Source organism: Leuciscus leuciscus (genome assembly GCF_965113295.1).
Source record: "Leuciscus leuciscus genome assembly, chromosome: 3".
Lineage (NCBI taxonomy): Eukaryota > Metazoa > Chordata > Actinopteri > Cypriniformes > Leuciscidae > Leuciscus > Leuciscus leuciscus.
The window spans coordinates 64,100,248-64,121,523 of record NC_138727.1 but is presented as its reverse complement, the minus strand read 5'-3'; the positions used below and the strand labels follow the sequence as shown (position 1 = coordinate 64,121,523).

At 37.6% G+C, this 21,276-nt stretch overlaps 1 protein-coding gene across 1 annotated transcript; it reads left to right on the top strand.

The window, feature by feature from the left end:
- The first annotated feature begins 1,712 nt into the window (after window positions 1-1,712).
- Window positions 1,713-19,728, top strand: LOC309495554 (uncharacterized protein). The gene is made up of 5 exons (XM_082165335.1): window positions 1,713-1,795; window positions 2,595-4,191; window positions 16,033-16,149; window positions 16,273-16,322; window positions 17,349-19,728. Exons 1-5 carry the CDS (start codon window positions 1,777-1,779, stop codon window positions 17,936-17,938), a joined length of 2,373 nt encoding a protein of 790 aa, XP_082021461.1. The 5' UTR covers window positions 1,713-1,776; the 3' UTR covers window positions 17,939-19,728.
- Window positions 19,729-21,276: the final 1,548 nt, after the last annotated feature.

Genomic DNA, 21,276 nt, shown 5'->3' with positions numbered 1-21,276 from the left:
TGCTGCAATGCATGCTGGGTGCCACCATAGTACAAAACCCATCCATGACTCCCAGCATGCATTGCGGCATGAATAAATGATGCAGCTGAAAATTCCTACTATTTGCTTTTATTTTTGCTGTTGTTTTGTTTTGTATTTGTTTTGTGATTTTAGTTGCTTTTTGTGATGTTCAGAGTTGATCTGTTCAAATGAATAGTTTGTTGATTATCACCATTGTTGATGGTCAACACTTTAAATTCAAATTCATCTTTGCATTTGCATTGTATGGTCTGAAAACTGAATTGTGAAGCGTTACACGGACATGTTCAGGCGCTTCGCTATTTTGAGGCAATATTTTTTGCGCCATTAACTTTAGAGACGCGTTCAGTTTTTGTTCATTTGTTCATGTGCTTAGATCGTTAAACTAGCAAAAGTGGATTCGGACACGGCCAAAAGTGCACTTGCACCGTGTGCTTTAGACCATTAGATCGTTAAAACAGGGCCCTATGTGTTAAATTCTACACAACATGTCATTTTTCACACATCTCTTTTTAGAGTGTATATCTACACAAAGCAACCAAAGAGTGAAAACACCTGCCAAAATCAATGAATCTAACTACACACTGCACAACGAATCTCTTATTTAGGTCACGTCTACGTGTTGTTCTTGTTATCATGAGAGGATTTATAAGCGTGTATAACTCAGTATTGAGTTCAAAATGGTGAATTTTGGCTGTACTACTGTGAAAACGTAACGTCTCTGCATCATCTTTTCTCATTTAGTTTCAAAACAAGGTGCCCTTTATTGATTTTTAATACGACATAACTGTACATTTTAATTTGCACCAGTGTTGCCAGATGTACGATAATTATCGTATTTGTACGATAATTTTGACCTCTGTACGATGTACGATCAATAATGAAAAAAATCCCATAATGTACGATAATTTCAGAGTTTTCAGTCGTTCGTCCAAACACACATCCTACCGCCTCTCTCTCTGACCCCGAATCATTTTGCAGGCTCGCCTGCCTGCACGCAAGCACGTATACACACACACACACACACACACACACACACACAGGCACCACACTGTGTCGCCCGCACGTCAACACTACACTACAGTTTTGCACTTCAATTTTTTTTACACTACACTACAATTTTAATTATGTTCAATTACAATTTTCTAGTTCAAAATGTGGACTGTCGGCATATCTTTTGCACTTTGGCAAAAAAAAAGTTAAGTAGCCAGACTTCCTCCAGTTAGTGTGAGCGCATTACACAGCTTGTTTAAATTGGCTGTAAAATTATTTGGAAAATAAAATTGTTGAAAAATAGCTATATTTTATGCGTTTGGTTCGTGTACGATAATTTTTCTCAAAAAACGATAATTTTGAGGTTTTGGTACGATACTTCGACATTTCTAATCTGGCAACACTGATTTGCACACAGCTGGCAAGGTTTGCTTAAGTGCACGTTTATAGCGCCCTCAAGTGGTGTGTTTAGCTGTGTGTATTCAAAGTCTGTGAGGGGAAAAATGCTTGTGTAACTACAAGTAAACAAGTATGAAGATTCCATATAGGTCACTGTGTATTTTGTGTGTTTGAGAATTTAAAGTATAATGAATGTGAGCATATAATCACCAAATCAATAGAGAAACTGAACAGTCTCAGGAAGCTGCAGTCACATGATCATAGTGAGGTTTTCAACAGAAGGTTTAGACTGCCATCAGCACTTTCACTCTGTGCAGTTCAGAGAGAAGACAGCAGAGAAACCCCAGTGACGACAACACAGTAACTATGACTTCAACACAGAAAGGTCTGTACCTATTAATACAGTTAATTTCTGTGTGTTTAGTTACATGACAGCTTTAACATGACAGGAATGTTTAAAAGAAAAGTCTATGCAGGGAAAATCCTCTATAAGAATATTATAATATTTTCTCTTGATAAATAGAATAGAAATAGAATAGAAAAAATGATATTTTAAAGTGCTCTTATTATTTTAGTCAAAGCGTTCAGGTTTGATTTTAAAGCATGTTTTTTAATTGTCTAACTTAAACATCAATCTTTGAATATGACTATACTACAAATGTAGTGTGCATTTACTGCATTTACTGTGCATTTCTTTTCAGTAAATGCTTATATATCACTGATAATGTTGCAGACTCATTGCAACTCGACTAAATCTGATATGACAGTAGATATGAAAAAGGAGAGAGAGAGTCATGCAAAATAAATGACAAAGTCCTCTTCAACAACAAATGTCTTAAAGGGCAAATCATTCTCCAATATTGAATTTTGAATAGAATATTATACAAAATCTAGAGAAAAAACAACAACTGTTAAATATCCATAAATATCCATTATAAAGTTGTTTCAAGGAAGGGTTCCCAGATAGCCACATTATTTCGGCCCGGATCTGGGACGTCACAATGTTGCTATCTGGGTTATATCAGCATTATTGGCATGACTGATTACTTTGAATTAGAAATTAACTGAATCAAATACTAGCTGTTAATCATTCATTGATCAAGTTACATTATCATTGACCGGATATGAATGTATATTTGCTTGTACATTTTAAAACGTTTTTATTTCTTATTTTTTATTTGTAGAGTGTGATCTGAGGATTGTTCTTCTGGGTAAAAGTGGATCAGGAAAAAGTGCCACAGGAAACACCATCCTGGGCAGAGAAGCATTTGAAGTCGTTGATTTTATACATTCATCCAATAAATTGTGTGAGAAACAGGAAGGAAATGTGGGTGGAAAGACCGTCTCTATAATTGACACTCCAGGACTATTTAATACAGCTGTGACAGAACAGCAACTGAAGGCTGAAATAGAAAAGTGTGTAGAAATGTCTTTTCCTGGTCCTCATGTGTTTCTGCTGGTGCTAAAGCTGGGTGTGAGATTCACAAAAGAGGAGAGAGATGCAGTGAAATGTATTCAGGAGAACTTTGGAAAAGAAGCTTTGTGTCGTACCATCATTCTGTTCACTCACGCTGATCAGCTAAAGGGAAAGCCTGTGGACGAGTACATCAATAACAGCAACAATTTAATGGAAATCGTTGGCAGCTGTGGTGGCAGATATCACTCCTTCAACAACGAGGACAGAAAGAGTCAAGAGCAGGTCACAGAACTGATGAACAAGATTGATGCACTGATGGAGGAAAATGAAATGAATCATTACACTCTTGAGATGTTCAGAACAACTCAGAAAAAGAAAGAGACAAACATGGTAACGGTTGCATGTGGGATTGCAAGGAAGGCGACAAATATAAAAAGCAAAATAATTCTATGTATTATAGTTTTATGTGGATTTTGTATTTGGCATCAAGAGAAGATGACATCACCGCAGCTGCAGGAGAATATGACATCACCGCAGCTGCAGGAGATGACATCACCATCACCGCAGCTGCAAGAGATGACATCACCATCACCGCAGCAGCAAGAGATGACATCACCATCACCGCAGCTGCAAGAGATGACATCACCATCACCGCAGCTGCAAGAGATGACATCACCATCACCGCAGCAGCAAGAGATGACATCACCATCACCGCAGCTGCAAGAGATGACATCACCATCACCGCAGCAGCAAGAGATGACATCACCATCACCGCAGCAGCAAGAGATGACATCACCATCACCGCAGCTGCAGGAGATGACATCACCATCACCACAGCTGCAAGAGATGACATCACCATCACCGCAGCTGCAAGAGATGACATCACCATCACCGCAGCTGCAAGAGATGACATCACCATCCCCGCAGCTGCAGGAGATGACATCACCATCCCCGCAGCAGCAGGAGATGACATCACCATCCCCGCAGCTGCAGGAGATGACATCACCATCACCGCAGCTGCAGGAGAATATAACATCACCGCAGCTGCAAGAGATGACATCACCATCACCGCAGCAGCAAGAGATGACATCACCATCACCGCAGCTGCAAGAGATGACATCACCATCACCGCAGCAGCAAGAGATGACATCACCATCACCGCAGCAGCAAGAGATGACATCACCATCACCGCAGCTGCAGGAGATGACATCACCATCACCACAGCTGCAAGAGATGACATCACCATCACCGCAGCTGCAAGAGATGACATCACCATCACCGCAGCTGCAAGAGATGACATCACCATCCCCGCAGCTGCAGGAGATGACATCACCATCCCCGCAGCAGCAGGAGAATGATTACACGTGCAGCTGCAGTCCAAGGAATTGGTGTTATTATAGATAGTAGATAGGAAAGCAACAGACGCTCCAGAAAGTGCAAAGCAACTGCAGGAGAAGATGACATCACCGCTGCAAAACTTTAGAACTTTTATAAATCCTTTGTATTATGTTGAAAATGCTGGATCTTATTCTGTAGAATCACAGTGACTTTAAAATCAACAATATAAATCTAAGTCGAAAATAAGGCACTGAATGATGATTATGTGAAAACATAACCAACAACATCTGATCACACTTTCTCTTTGTTCAACTGGCTTTTATAATTAAGTTATAACAGCCAAATTAATCTAAAGTTATCAGTTTAAGGGTCAAGAGCCCAACTAAAACAAACCCTGATCATCATAATGGTGACTTAAAAAGGAGATTTTCTCCTTCAGTGATTCTGCTTGTTAACATCAGGTGTCTTCAATAATGCTCAATCATCACTATATCAACCACTTAATTTAACACTGGAGTTTTTGCTGTGTGGTAACATCTAAAATAACTTTGTTGAAATGAAATAAATGATTTAAGATTACTGATGATAACTGAATCTGAAAAACAAGGGTTTACTGAAGCATAACTGTCAGTAGATATAACCTGATTTCTCCAGCTACGTAAAATTACTTAATATGTTTGATATTTTTTTTTGTTTTACATGATGAATATCCTTTTCCACCTTGGTGTATATGCACTCAAAAATAAATGCATTAGTTTTATTTAATTGAAGAAATGTTTTCACACAATTTAATTTATTTCATTAAAAATGTATCAGTTTAGATGGGTCAATCCAATTTAGTTGGTTTAGATCAAATTATTTTACTCTAGTATATTTAACTTAATAACAATAGTCAAACTATTGTAACTTTAATAACATTTTATTGATACTTTATTGAGGTATAATGATTTTCATTCAAGGCATTCATCCTGATGCAAAATGTGTATAATTAACTACTAAGTACACAGCAAAATCCCCAGTGTTAAATTAACACTCTCAGTGTTTATATGAGTCCACACTACAGGGTGTTATAAGTAACACTGAAGCAGTGTTAAAGTTAATGAGATAATTAAGTGATTAATTGAGTGATGATTGAGCATTATTGAAGACACCTGATGTTAACAAGCAGAATCACTGAAGGAGAAGAAAGAAGAATCACCATTATGATGATCAGTGTTTGCATTAGTTGGGCTCTTGACCCTTAAATCATTAACTTTAGATTTAGTTTGGCTGCTGTACCTGAGTTATAACTGTCAGATGAACAAATTAAAAAGATGACCTGATTGTGTTGGTTGTGTTTTAACATAAAAAAATTATTTCACATCATTTGATCTGAATCACTGAACTCATATTGAGCCTAAATTCTGAATTAGGTTTATTTTAATGTTTATAGTACTCTCTCCTTATACAGCATAATAATTTAACATTATTAATGCAAATGATTTATTAAAAGTTATTCTTTAACAAATACTGTTTTTTTTTGTTTTTTTTGACACACAGACATCAAGAATCAGCCTGTGAATCTCAACAATGGTGACAATTATAAAGCATGTTGCAGTGCATTCTGGGTGCCACCAATCAAAACTCATTCATGGCTCCCATCATGCATTGCTGCATGAATAAATAATGAGCTTATGATCAGAGGTGATCTGTTTGTCACCATTGCTGAGATTCATACGCTAGGTGTGTGCGTGCGTGCGTGCGTGCGAGCGTGCGTGCGAGTGAGAGTGAGTGATTAAACAATTATTAAGAAGTCTTTTGGATTTCATTGAAAAGGAAAAAAAAATGTATGCTGTGCTGCTATAATCCATAAGCGAAACCTACCTCGAAATTATGCTCTCAATGAGTTCAGTGTTTCATGTCAAATAATTATTATGTAAAAACACAACCAACACCATCATATCACCTTTTCTCTTTGTTCATCTGGCCGTTGTAACTCAGTTACAGTAACCAAACAAAATCTAAAGTTAATAATTTAAAGGTCAAGAGCCCAACTAAAGCCAACACTGATCACCATTAGTGTGACTTAGAATTTGTGATTTTCTCCTTCAGTGATTCTGCTTGTTAACATCAGGTGTCTTCAATAATGCTCAATCATCACTCAATTAATTACATTTACATTTAGTCATTTAGCAGACGCTTTTATCCAAAGCGACTTACAAATTAGGACTAAATTAAGCGTGTCATCGTGAAGAGGCAAAAAGTGCTCAAAATACAAAGTGCAGGCATTGCTCAGAGTAGCATAAGCCAGACAAGGGAGGATTAAGGGAAAATCCCTTTTGGGCTCGTTGAAGACGAGACGAGCTGCAGCATTCTGAATCCCCACATAGCAACATTGTGTCGGCCCAGATCCGGCCCACATCTGGCACATGTGGAAAGATGATCTGGTCCACTTGGGCGTGGAATGACGGCACTTGGGCGGACCGCTCCTGTTTGCCAGATCTGGGCCACAAGCAGGCCATAGCAATGCCACATGTCAGCCAAGAGCAAAGAAATAAACCACAACTGGACCTTATCCGAGCCACAAAATCTGTGTATATTTAATATGGAGTCATCTCACCCTTAATAAGCCTGTTAACTGATGTTAAGCCTGCAAGATGGCCGCCAGGGTGCAGCCACAGTGTTTGGCAGGTCCTGTGTGTCTGCCACAAAAGTATATAAAAAACCCTTGGAATTTGCCATGCTTGTCTGGTCTTCTCCTGTTCTTCTACCTCCTCTTGAGTTTAACGTGTCCAAGGAAAATGGATAACTTAACTCTCTACCCTGCAAAGAGGAGTCAACATCTTCTGTATGCAAGAATCCTGGATTGTGGACATGCTAGGCCGCCCCCAGGTAAACTTGATCAAACAGCATCTAGATCATTCCCTGGGGTTGTGAATCTTTTGATGATAATACTTCTGGCTGGTGATGTTGAGCAAAACCCTGGACCTGTTTTAAGTCAGGTGCAACAGCCACAGCTGTTCCCTGGGCTAACACCACCTCTGCTATTTGGGCTACAGCAGCTCCCTGGACTAATACCACCACTGCTACCTGGGTTACAGCAGATTCCTGGGCTAATTCCACCTCTGCTACCTGGGCTAACACCACCTCTGCTACTTGGGCTACAGCAGCTCCCTGGGCTAACACCACCTCTGCTACTTGAGCTACAGCAGCTCCCTGGGCTAACACCACCTCTGCTACTTGGGCTACAGCAGCTCCCTGGGCTAACACCACCTCTGCTACTTGGGCTACAGCAGCTCCCTGGGCTAACACCACCTCTGCTACTTGGGCTACAGCAGCTCCCTGGGCTAACACCACCTCTGCTACTTGGGCTACAGCAGCTCCCTGGGCTAACACCACCTCTGCTACTTGGGCTACAGCAGCTCCCTGGGCTAATACCACCACTGCTACCTGGGTTACAGCAGCTTCCTGGGCTAACACCACCTCTGCTACTTGGGCTACAGCAGCTCCCTGGGCTAACACCACCTCTGCTACTTGAGCTACAGCAGCTCCCTGGGCTAACACCACCTCTGCTACTTGGGCTACAGCAGCTCCCTGGGCTAACACCACCTCTGCTACTTGGGCTACAGCAGCTCCCTGGGCTAACACCACCTCTGCTACTTGGGTTACAGCAGCTCCCTGGGCTAACACCACCTCTGCTACTTGGGCTACAGCAGCTCCCTGGGCTAACACCACCTCTGCTACTTGGGCTACAGCAGCTCCCTGGGCTAATACCACCACTGCTACCTGGGTTACAGCAGCTTCCTGGGCTAATTCCACCTCTGCTACCTGGGCTAACACCACCTCTGCTACCTGGGATAACACCACCTCTGCTACCTGGGCTACAGCAGCTCTCTGGACTAACACCACCACTGCAGGACCCTATTACAACTAAGCCCAGTATGTCACCACAACCCATCACACCCATGCGTACACAGAGGAACCCTGTATTTAAAAAACATCGATCGTGTAAGTTATTTCAGACTCTTAATCAAGCCAGGACTATATGGGATCCACAGTGTAAAAACAAAGGGCTCTTAGGTGGCCATCTGAACATACGCAGTATGGCCCGTAAGAGGGAACAATTGGAGCATCTTCTCATTAACTCAAATGTAGATTTCTTGGGACTTTCAGAAACTTGGCTTAAACCCTCTTCCCCACAAGCAGTGGTATCATTACAAGGCTACAATGTCTTTAGAAAGGATAGGCATCAAGGAAAGGGGGGAGGGGTGTTACTGTATATGAAGGACTCTTTAAAATGTACACAAATAATTTGGCCTAATGAAATCACTATTGAATGTGTTGGAGTTAAAGTGTCACTCTCAGCAGAAATGTCATTTACTGTTTTATGTCTTTATCGCCCACCTTCAGCAAAAGTAGATTTTTATGATCAATTTAAGGCACTTCTGAGTTGTTGTGACTTTAATAATGAGGTTATTCTAATGGGAGACTTAAATGTAAATTGGGACAACAAAAGTGACAGAAAGAAACTGAAAGAAATTACAGATAATTTTGGACTAACACAAATGATCAGTGATCCCACTAGAATAACAAATCGCTCTAAAACTCTAATAGACCTGGTGTTCTCTAACAAACTAGATAGAATGATAAAAACATATAATTTCTTCACTGGCTTGTCTGACCACAATGCCATATTCTTTTCTAGAAAGCTGACTAAAAAACGATTGAGAAGTGTCAGTAAAAGCATTAATATAAAACAAACATTTATTCCAAAGAGCCAAGAACAACGTTTAACTGCAGCTCTAAATAATCTTGATTGGTCTAGCATACTATCTTGTGATGACACTAATAAATGTTGTGATCTACTATACTCCTCTATTAAAGGGGTTCTGTCTCAGTTTCAGAAAGCGGGTCATTTAAAGAAACGAGTTTATTCCTTGCCTTGGATCAATAGTGAGTGTAAACAGCTTATGACACTCAGAGACAAATTACTTAAAAAATCATTACAATTTGGATTAATTACTGGTCGATTAAATTTTGTATCCGCAAGGAATAAAGTCACACAAACTTTGAGAATGGCAAAAGCAAATTTTTTCATGACTGTAATTAATGGTGCCAAAGGAAATTGTAAGCTAATTTGGGAAAATATTAATAAACTCCTTGGTAAAAGTAAGCACAATGCTGATAAAGACCTTGAACTCAAATTTGCCAATGAATTGGTATCAGAGCCTCTCAGCCTAGCAACTAAATTAAATGATTATTTCCAAAGTACCATTGATGAGATTGCACAATTGTTTTTTAATTCTTGTGACTCTCAACAAAATATTGGCAACACCGACCCCCATATGGATGCCTCAACTCAAAATTTTAAGTTTAATATTCAAATAATTACAGAAAATGAAGTAGAAAACATAATCTCTAAATTGAAAAGTTCTAAAGCAAGGGATGTGTTTGGATTTGATACCAATTTTTTGAAGCATTACAAATCTTGTATCTTGGTGCCTGTGACCCATCTGATTAATTTATCAATCACGCAGGCAGTAGTCCCTTTGAGTTGGAAGGTGGCAAATGTCATACCAATATATAAATCGGGTGATAAATTAGACCCTGCTAATTATCGACCTATTAGCATACTCCCTATCTTCTCAAAGATAGCAGAAAAGTGGGTTGCTAACTCTATTGTTGCACATCTTAATGATTCTAATCCGGGTTTGCACCCTATGCAATTCGGATTTCGATCTCTTCACTCAACTGAAACGGCTGTCTGTGTTTTTGTTGAGAAGGTGAAGTCTTATCTAGACAAAAACAGTTATGTTGCGGCTGTTTTTGTTGATTTTAAGCGTGCGTTTGATACTGTGAATCACCTTAAGCTCTTGTCTAGACTGTCAACATTTAACTTCAGCAATCAAACCGTTAAATGGATAGAGTCTTATCTGTCAGAAAGAAAACAATGCGTGCAAATAAAGAATAGTAAGTCACCCTACATTCACTATACGCAAGGTGTCCCTCAGGGATCAATTTTAGGACCCCTGCTATTTTCACTTTATGTAAATAACTTGCCCAATGTGTGCAAAAATGTGGACACGATTATGTACGCAGACGATACGGTAATTTTTACACAAGCAAAAAGTGCTGATGATGCAGCCCATCAGCTTTCATTAGCATTAAATGACTTACAAAAATGGCTGAATGATTCATGCCTGTGCCTTAATGTTAAAAAGACTGTATCAATGTTTTTTAGTAAACCTAAAACAACCGTGGCCGCAGTAAAAGTTCGCTTGGGTGGACAAGAATTGCTTAATGTTGAGGAATTTAAGTATTTGGGAGTGGTAATAGACTCGAAATTATCCTTTAAAAAACACGTTAAAAAAGTAGTGAAAACTGTAAATGTTAATATACGGAACTTTAGACATATTCGTACATCATTAACGGATACAGCAGCAATTACATTCCTGCACTCTATGATACTGGCTCATATTGAGTACTGTATCACAAGTTGGTCCTATACGAGTCATGCTGCTATTGGGCCAATTGAAGTATGCTACAAAAGAGCATTGAAAATATTAGACAAGAAACCTTCGTCATATCACCATTGTCAAATTTTAGATAAATATAAGTTTTTAAATTTTGCTAATTTCAAATTATTTAAATCAGCCTGTCTAATCTACAAGGTTATACATGGTCTGGCGCCTCCACCATTAAGTGATTTTATTAAACAAAAGTCTAGCAGTGTTGCCGGGTCTCGGGTGACTAGAGCCACTATGAGAGGTGATTGTAACTTGGCATTTAGGCGGACCGCCTTTTCACAGAATGTCCTGTCATATCAGGGAGTGAGCTTCTGGAATAGTATTCCACTGTCAATGAGGGAAAGCACAAGTCTTCCTACCTTTAGGAGTCATTTAAAAGTGTGGCTGAGGGACACACAAATATGTGATCATGTTTAGTTAATCATTATATATCAGATGTAAAACAGAGTTAGTGCATTACAAAAAGTGATACAATTATCAGTGTAATACGGGTCGTGCAATAAAAGTTAGTATAACATGGGTTGTGCAATAGGGGTCAGTGTAATGCGGGTGAGTGCAATATCAGGTCAGTCAGGGCATGTGCGAAATTGTCCTTTGTTGTCCACTCTTGTTGTTATTGTTTGTTCTAACATGATGTGATCACTGTTCTTGTCCTTATTTGTAGTGTAGTGTATAGTGTATCTGTATGTATTTATTAATTTGTGTGTAACACCAACCTGCCAGGGGGTCTGCAGATGGAAATTAGCCTAAGGCTATAATCTGACATATTTACATTTGCGAAAATGTTCATTAATATGTACTGTCCCTTTTGTTTTTCAAATAAAATAAATAAATAAAAAAAATAAAAAAAAAATAACAAGCAGAATCACTGAAGGAAAGAAGAGAACAGAAAAGAGATGAACAGAAACACAAGAACTACAACTGACTTCAGACACAGTCTAAGATGAAATCAACTGAAGAGAAAAGAAGACATTAAATCTGTGAAGATCTCAGCAGAGGAGGATTAAACAACTCCACAAACAGCATTACCAGCTTCACCTATTACTAACCAGACTGACTTTATTTCTCTCAGACGTCTACAGAAGTTTTATTGAGAATTAACAGAGGTTTAACTCTAATGTGTTTCATTTGAAGTCACTATAAGAGTGATTAGTGTTTCCATTAGTTGGGCTCTTAACTCTTATTATATCTATTGTCTTCTTTGGCCGCTGTGACAGTGTGTTTGTCAAACACATTTGCAGCAGCAAAGAAAGCTAAAGTGAAATGAGATCAGGTGATGATGGTTACCTGTTGATGGCTTTATAATCGTCATGAAATAACCTGATGCACTGATGTCATTTGAATCTCACAATTGTGTTGTACTATTAATATATTCTCATCACAAACCCTGTGTTACTGCAGCATGAGATCCAGCAATATTATAACAATCAGTTAGAAGACTTTAACAAACATGAGCATGAAAAATTAATATACGATGATAATAGAGTTGTGACGTTCGCGAACGAACCGATTCTTTTGAACGGCTCATAAACATGAACGATGGGAGCCGAGTCGCGGCTGGAGGGGAGCCGTTCTTTCTGTCGTTCTTTTTTTCCTATGCGTGTTTCACACAGATGCACACAAATTAGCTCCTCCGCGAGACAGAACAGTTATAGGGGACGCACATGGCACCCTTTAGCGTCAATATGAGACGCAGATAGTCTATCTGCGTCTCATATTGACACTAAAGGGTGCCATGTGCGTTCGATGTAGACGAAATGTCAAAAGCGTCAGTATATGACGACTTGGGATGAGAATGCGTTGGCCGAACAGCATGATGATAGTTGTGCACGCATCCTTCACGTGAGTACTCCAGTGGAAAAAACCCTGCGTGCCTCTGTCATTGGGTAGGAGCGGAGCCATGACTTGTGCACGCTGCCGTCACACGCTTACTCCAGTAAAAAAAAAACAAAAAAAAACAAAAAAAAAAAACAAGTGTGAGTGCCTCTCTGTCTCAGTGCCAACGTCAGTAATAGCGGGTCGTTAGGTATTGTGTGAATAACATAAGTCAACGTATCTTTACACATACACACACTTTGTACTAAAAGTAAATCCAAAATAGTGATGTCACTGTCTAAGCAGAGGGATGTGGTGCAAGTGCACATGACAAATGAGGTAATAATCAATATTTCAGAATAATTCAAACTCAGATATTGGTGTGTGATATCTGAGTTTTAATTATTTGACTACAAATCTCACCTCATAATTCCTCCCAGTGATTATTTCCAGGATAAACTGAGATGCCCCCAAGCTGGCTTCTTAAAACTGACTAAATATTTAAAAAGAGCCAAAAGAGCCGTTCTTTTGAACGGCTCTTTGAAAGGAACGGATCGCCAAGATCCGGATCCCCTCAAAGAGCCATAAATCCCATCACTAGATGATAAACACAGATATCAATAATCAACATATGAATCTCAACAATGGTGACAATCAAAAGTACCTTGTTGCAATGCATGCTGGGTACCAGCATAGTACAAAACTCCCAGCATTCATTGCAACATAAATTATGCAGCTGAATTGTCCTATTATTTTGTTAAATACTAAATATGTGCTTTTATTTTTTTTTTGCTGTGTTTTTTGTTGTGACATTTAGTAGCTTTTCAGTGATGTTCTGAATTGATCTGTTTATCTAAAAAAAATTGATTGTCACCATTGTTGAGATTATTGTGCTGATTGTTGATGTCTGTGTGTGTCAACATAGATTACATTTTCATGCTCATGTTTGTTAAAATCTTCTAACTGACTGTTATAATATTGCTGGATCTTATGCTCATATGCATTATTTTATTAGTGCAGTCATTAGAAGGATGATAACTTTGAAACTCGGACCACCAAAACGCTGTTGTCGTGTAAATGAACGGCCAAAACGCACAAAAAGTCTTCAGTGTTTATTTGAAAACAGTGTAGTGTAAACAGCCCCTAAGGCACAAAGGCCTGGTTTCACAGACAGGGTTTAGACTCCGCCAGGATTAGGCCTTAGTTTAATTAGGACATTTAAGTAGCTTTTATAAACGTGCCTTAGAAGAAAAGAAAAAAAAACATTTCTGGTGTGAATCTCGAGACAAAACAATTGCACTGACATATTTTAAGATAGGCCAGAGTAAGTTACTTTCAGTTAAAACAGCTCAAACTTGCATTTTAGTCTGGGACTATCTTAAGCCTTGTCTGTGAAACTGGGGGAAAGAAACTAAACATAACCGTGACAGTAACCATTTAATTGCTGAATTGTTTTATTTGATCAAGTTAAGTTGGACCAACTCAATTATATCATTGCAAATGTGTGAGTTATGGCTTTACATATTTATTGGATGGAAATCCTGCCCTTAATCAAAATACATTCATATTATTTCTGAGTGCATTAACAGTCCCAGGGAATGTATGAAATGACCTTGAATGAAATGTAAGTTACTTTGGATAAAAGTGTCTGCTAAATGCATTAATGCAGCCAAACAGTCATAGGTCATCTAAAATAACATAATTAATTTGATTTAATTTGAATAGGATAAAGGTAATCCAAAGTGATTTTTATTTCCATTTCTTAATACCATGCACCTCTTGTAGAGAATCGAAAGGTTAATATTTAGGTTACCACACATAAACTGCTTTGTTCTCTCTTATTCTTATCAAAGTCAAAGTTAAAGTTTATTTTTATAGTACTAAGTATACATCAGCTCATGAATAACATACTTTACAATGCATCATAAAACAATGATCATATAATATAAAAGAGTGAAGAAAAATAGGCATAAAATGCTGGCGATAAATTGCAACATTTAGTGAACATTAACCCCCGGTTTCACAGAAAAGGCTATAAAGTCTATAGTCCCAGACTAAAATGCATGTTCCCAGCTAACAGACTTTTGTTATAAGAACGTTCTCCAAATATTCAGTGTTGGTTCTGGGAACGTGAAAAATGTCCAGTTTTCTTGACGTTAGAGGAACGTGTTTTAAAAGGTATAATGTTCCTCAAACGTTCTTTCAACTTAATTTTGATTTAAAATTCAACATTATAGGAACGTTGATTTCTAACATTACAAGAACATAAAAATGTCCAGTTTCCTTAATGTTACTAGAATGTTATTGAAAGGTTAGTGTGATGTTCCTGAAACATTCTTTCAATCATCTTTCGAAATTGTAATAAGAACACAAACTACAACTTTATTCAGACACAGCCTTAGATGAACTGAAGATAAAAGACATTAACTCTCTCAAGATCTGATTAAACAACTCCACAAACAGCATTACCAGCTTCACTATTACTAACCAGACATGTCTGGTTTAATTACAAAGGACGCCTATTAAACAATTGCTTTCACTGAAGTTGAAAGAGGTAATGAACTCAATTAATGTACTAAAAAATCAATTGTAACTGAAGAAATGAATGAAAGATTGTCCAAAACTATTTAAAAGAAAGAAAGTCAAGGGTCGAGAGCACAACACTGATCTCCATGATGGTGACCTCAAACGAAACATTTTTAATAAGACATCAACATCTAAACCTCTGTTTATTCTCAATAAGATCTTCTGTTGACGTGTGACAGAAATAAAGTCAGTCTGGTTAGTAATAAGTGAAGCTGGTAATGCTGTTTGTGGAGTTGTTTAATCAGATCTTCAGAGAGTTAATGTCTTTTATCTTCAGTTCATCTAAGGCTGTGTCTGAATAAAGTTGTAGCTTGTGTTCTTATTACTCTTTCGAAAGATGATTGAAAGAATGTTTCAGGAACATCACACTAACCTTTAAATAACATTCTAGTAACATTAAGGAAACTGGACATTTTTATGTTCTTGTAATGTTAGAAATCAACGTTCCTATAATGTTGAATTTTACATCAAAATTAACCAACACTGAATATTTGGAGAACGTTCTTATAACAAAAGTCTGTAAGCTAGGTTTTAGCTGTAAAGAAAAAATGAAAATATGTCAGTGTCAATGTTTTGTCTCAAGAAGCACACCAGTAATGTTTTTTTCTAAGACATGTTTATTAAAGCTGCTTAAAGATCCTAATTGAACCAAGGCCTAATGTTATTTTTTAACCAAAACATTATTTTACTGATGCAATACAATATGCACTCATAGGTATCAAAATAAAGATTTCCATTTTTAAAAGAGTAAAACAATTAATCATTTAGATTTGTATTCTAAAATATAAAAAATCATATTAGAATGGTTAAAATTGTATTTTAAAATGATTTTTTTCAATAATAATCAATAATAGCCTATATAAATATTATTTTTAACAATATTTTTAACTCAGATAAACTGCTTTGACCCCATGTTAACTTTGTCCAATCACAAACCTTGCTCAGATAGTCACCTGACAGTTGGACAGAGGCTGCCAAAAATGTGAAGATAGTTTCACTTTGCTTCACTAGCGCAGTCCTCGGCTGTGTTGTTTTGGTTAAAACAATTCTTACCACAACATTCGAGAAATATACGAGGTAACCAAAAAATCATCACATGTTATTAAGAACACGTCATTTTGACTGTGTAAATGCCAGACATTTGCTGTTAAATCAGAAGCGGAAACCACATGAACAACTGTTCACTGATTTATTCTACAGGTGGAGACTCAAACACGGGACTAATTTAGAAATGGCAGGTAAACGTCCAGGTGAGCTAAAACCTTCCTACACAACATTTATTTTAATGCTGTTCTTCTGTATCAGTAGACAAAACAAAGTAAACAAGAGTGTCAACAATATCACTCAAAAGAGTACAAAATAAGCTTGAGGTGACTAATTTTGTGCCTTTTAAATTATATAAATTTAGCTACAAATGCAATTATTGATGACCAAACTGTTTAGAGTATAGTGGAGAAAATGCTAAATTTGAAGGAACATACAGTAAACTGCTGGTGCTGTTGGTATAGTTTTTTGCAGAAAATGCCAACAGTTCAAAAGTCTTTCTTTACTTATAATGACCCCTAGAATCAGGAAATTGGCAGGTGTCCCCAAAATGTCCTGTTTTCCAACTACACTAATTTATTTTGTGTGAAAATTGGACATTTCTCTCACAAGATATGAATGAATACGCTATATCTACTCAATAAAATTGTGGCAACAGATTACAAGCAATATTATTAATTAAATTTAACAAATTAGAATTGAGTAATAATTAATCAAATTAATTCCTTAAAAGTTAACCATTTAAAATGAGTAAAATTTACAACATTTTTTTTTTTTTTTTTACAAAAAAATATCTGAATAACAGACAGACGTCAAAGATGAATTAAGAACTCTTTATTTTTTATTGCTAACATTGAAGACACCTGATGTTAAGTCACCCTTATGGTGATCAGTGTTGGCATTAGTTGGGCTCTTGACCCTTAAATCATTAACTTTAGATTTTGTTTGGCTGCTGTACCTGAGTTATAACTGCCAGATGAACAACGATAAAAGGTGATCTGATGGTGTTGGTTGTGTTTTAACACAATCATTATTACACACACACAGTATTATATTATAGAATATTATTCTGTTATAATACAGACAATGAACATAATATCTAAGATGTTTTGTGATTTACACAATATTTATTTCATATTTGTCAAATACTTAAAGTCATACATAAATAAAAGTAGGCTATATGTTGCAAAATCAACTGTATTGAATATAACTAAATTCCCTAATTGTAACAGATCTCAGGATCATTCTAATGGGTAAAACTGGAGGTGGAAAGAGCGCAGCAGGAAACACTATCTTGGGCAGAGATGCATTTAAAGTGGAAAACTCTATGGTTTCAGTTACAATGAGATGTGAGACACAAGTGGCATTCTTTGCTGGACAAATAATCTCAGTTACTGACTGTCCCGGCCTGTTAGACACTTCAGCTATTCATAGAAACCTGCAAACTTTAATATATGAGTGTACCAACCTGTCTGCTCCTGGTCCTCACGCGTTCCTGCTGGTCTTGAGATTAGGTGTAAAATTAACAGAGGAGGAGATAAATGCTGTGAAATGGATTCAGAAGAACTTTGGAGAAGAAGCTGTAAAGTACACCATCATTCTGTTCACTCACGCTGATGCACTGAAGGGTAAACCAGTAGAGGAATACATCAGCAAAAGCAAAGATCTACAGCAACTAATTCTGACGTGTTATGGCAGATATCACGCATTCAACAATGAGAACAGAGATAATCGAGATCAGGCCACAGAACTGCTGAAAATGATAGAAAAAATGTTCTTTTTTAATGGAGGAACACCTTACATAAGGAAACTGTATAAATAGACCCAAGAGAAAGCAGATGTTCAGAGATGACAGACAGAGAAGAGTTGTAGCAGCTATAAATGCATTCGATTATTAAAACTAGACCGGTGTTTCTCAGTGTTGTTCCTGGAGGCACACAAACACTACAACACTGTTTTGGATGTTTCCCTTCTCTCACCCATTCATTTCAGGTCTACTTCATTTTGTATGCCCTTTTCTCACTTACTTCCCTCCGTCTCGTTCACTCAGATGCACCGCGTCATTGCTTACATTGCACGAGTGCCCACTATTGGCGGTACCGGCTCTGGCCCAAATGTAACACTAATCCCTCGCGATTCTCACTTTGTTGACGTAACGCCGCTTTTACTGTCGGTTAGAAATCTGCTGCATAGCCATCGTAAGTTCACAAGACCACTAGTGTGAAATTTGGGACAGGGCCTCCCATGCAATGGGGTTAATTGGAACGTCCTAAGCCTCAAACAACTTTTAAGAAATCCTTTGGATTACATTGATAAAATGATAAAAATATTATGCTGTACAAGGACAGTGCTGCTATAATCAATAAAGTAAACCTAACTCAGAAATTATAGGCTCTAAATGAGTTCAGTGATTCAGGTCAAAAAATGATTGTTAAAACACAACCAACACTATCAGATAACTTTTCTCTTTGTTCCTCTGGCTGTTATATCTCAGTTACAGCAGCCAAACTAAATCTAAAGTTAATGATTTAAGGGCCAAGAGCCCATATAAACACTGAGCAGTGTTCAATTAACACTGGCAATTTTGCTGTTTGTTTTTGTGTGTGTGTGTGTGTGTGTGTGTGTGTGTGTGTGTGTGTGTGTGTGTGTGTGTGTGTGTGTGTGTGTGTGTGTGTGTGTGTGTGTGTGTGTGTGTGTGTGTGTGTGTGTGTGTGTGTGTGTGTGTGAGAGAGCGTGTGTCTAAGGGGCTGTTTACACAACACCGTTTTCAACTAAAAACGTAAAACTGTTTATGCGTTTTGGTCGTTCATTTACGCGACAACAGCGTTTTGGGCGCCTGAAGACATAAAGTTTTGGAAACGGCTTTCAAAGTGCAAGTTTTTGAAAACGGTCTTCGTGTAGTAGTAGTAGTAGTAGTAGTAGTAGTACTACTACTACTTCTGGATAGATGCAGGAATTTATTCAGCACGACCATCTCAGTGCATTATGGGTATTCTCTAGTCGTTGAGCGTACATCTGTTGTACACTCATTATTGCAGTGCATTGTGGGATCGAATGACTGCCCTACACTATGGTTTTAGACATCAATACAAGTGGCTGTCTCCTCAAATATTTCCCTATTTTAAGGTATAGAGTCTTTACTAATGAGCTTTTGCGTTAAATCAGGTGTGTTTGAAAATGTGTAGTGTCGGTTTGCCTCCAGGAACAGGGTTGAGAGACACTGCTTTTGACCATTGTGAAGGAATGAAATGACAAGTGAATTATTTTCAGTCCATCAGGAGTATTTCAAACAACTCTATCACAACCAAATACTATAACAAATTTAAATAAAATTTAAATACTGAATTATTGTATATATTATGATTGTGAACATTTTATGTTGTATAATTTGGTCATCTCTGTTTAAGTAAACTCAGATTAATACGTCTAATTTTTCATTAAATGTTGCTCTCGTATAACATTGTGTGATCTATTTTATCATAGTGCTGAAATAAAATGTCTGTGTGCAGCTCTCAATAATGTCTATGAATATGTTTTCATTCTTTATTAATTTTGTGCTTCCTTTACGTTCTCTATAATGTCACTGGTTAATAAAATGATTTTTTTATGAAACACACTGTGTGCCTTTTCAAAAAAGCTTTCAATAAATGAATGAACTATTTGCTCTGCTCATAACTTCAGTTTCAGTTCTCCACTCTGTATTTGTTGGAAAAGATCATGACTAATATTGAGAAATTGGGCTGGCCCAATGTCTAATTAAAATAATTAGAATTGAAGTTGTATGTGTTCAGAAAAACATTTCTGAAATCTAAATATCCAGACTTACCTGACTGTAGTGAGTAGGACATTAGCTGAAAAACATAAAACAAAGAAAATGAAATTCTATCACAGAAGTGTCATCAACTATGAATACAATTTCTGCCTTTAGGTTAAAAATAGCAACATATAATTCTATTATTTTTTCCAAAGTCACTCTTCAATCCTCTTAAATTCATAAAGTAAAAGTTATATTAAACATGAAGCATTTTTTAATTGATATAGTGAATCCATAGTTCCCAGCATGCTCTGCATGGGAGTGCATTAGGAGAGTAAATGTTGAAATTGTCTTTTGAGAAAAGAGAAAGACTTGCGTTTAAGATTTCACTTAATTCCACTTTAACTGTCAGGCATGGGTGCTGTAATAATCACACGGCTCTGGAAATAACACAAAGAACATAGACGATACCGAACAACTAACTGAACAAAACAGGGAGAGTATATGCTGAGAAGCAAACAAGTGAACAAAATGGGACACAGGTGTAACAAATCATGAAAATTAACTATATAAACCGCAGGGAATTAAGGAATGAAACCAAAGAGAATCAGGAACAGGGAAAACCAAACTTAGGCTACGTTCACACTGCAGGCTGAAACGACCCAATTCCGATTTTTTTGCCCCTATGCGACCTGTATCTGATCTTTTCATGACAGTCTGAACGACACAGATCCGATCTTTTCAAATGCGACCCAGGCCACTTGGGTATGTGGTCCCAAATCCGATACATATCCGATCTTTTGAAATGCGACTTCAGTCTGAACGGCCAGGTCGCATGTATCCGACCCGCACGTCATTGATACGCGAAAAACGTCATAATTCTGCGTTGAAGTAGTCGTCGGTTTGAAAACGGACTGCATATTCGTCGAGCTGAGGTAAATCTGCCGAACCGTTAATTAAAAAAATAAATAAAAAAAAGCCCACGGCCATTATATATACGTTATGTTAACTTATTTGTGCTGGATCTGATATTAGATAGGTCAGCGGCTGCTGTCTGGCTCTTGTGTAACGGTCGCTGCGCGCGCTCGTGTGTGTGTGTGTGTGTGTGTGTGTGTGTGAGAGAGAATCACAGTTAAAGTTTAGCTACTTCCGCAAACAATAAGTGACGTCGTTGACCGTTGAGTACTCTTCTGCGCATGCGGGTCACTTCTGGGTCATTTCACGTTCACACAGGAGATCACAAAAGGTCGCATTTAATTGGAAATGTGAACGGCCTTGCAAAAAAATCGAATTTTTTCAAAAAATCGGAATTGAGCATTAAGCCCTGCAGTGTGAACGTAGCCTAAGGGAACTTTAAAATGACAACCATGTGCTGAAAACAGACACATTTTTTCTTTGTACAGATT

Coding starts and splice junctions, on each gene's coding strand:
- LOC309495554 (XM_082165335.1), top strand. Junction 4,192..16,032: donor CAGCAGGAGAATGATTACAC/GTGCAGCTGCAG, acceptor GTCACCTGACAG/TTGGACAGAGGCTGCCAAAA. Junction 16,150..16,272: donor ACATTCGAGAAATATACGAG/GTAACCAAAAAA, acceptor TTTATTCTACAG/GTGGAGACTCAAACACGGGA.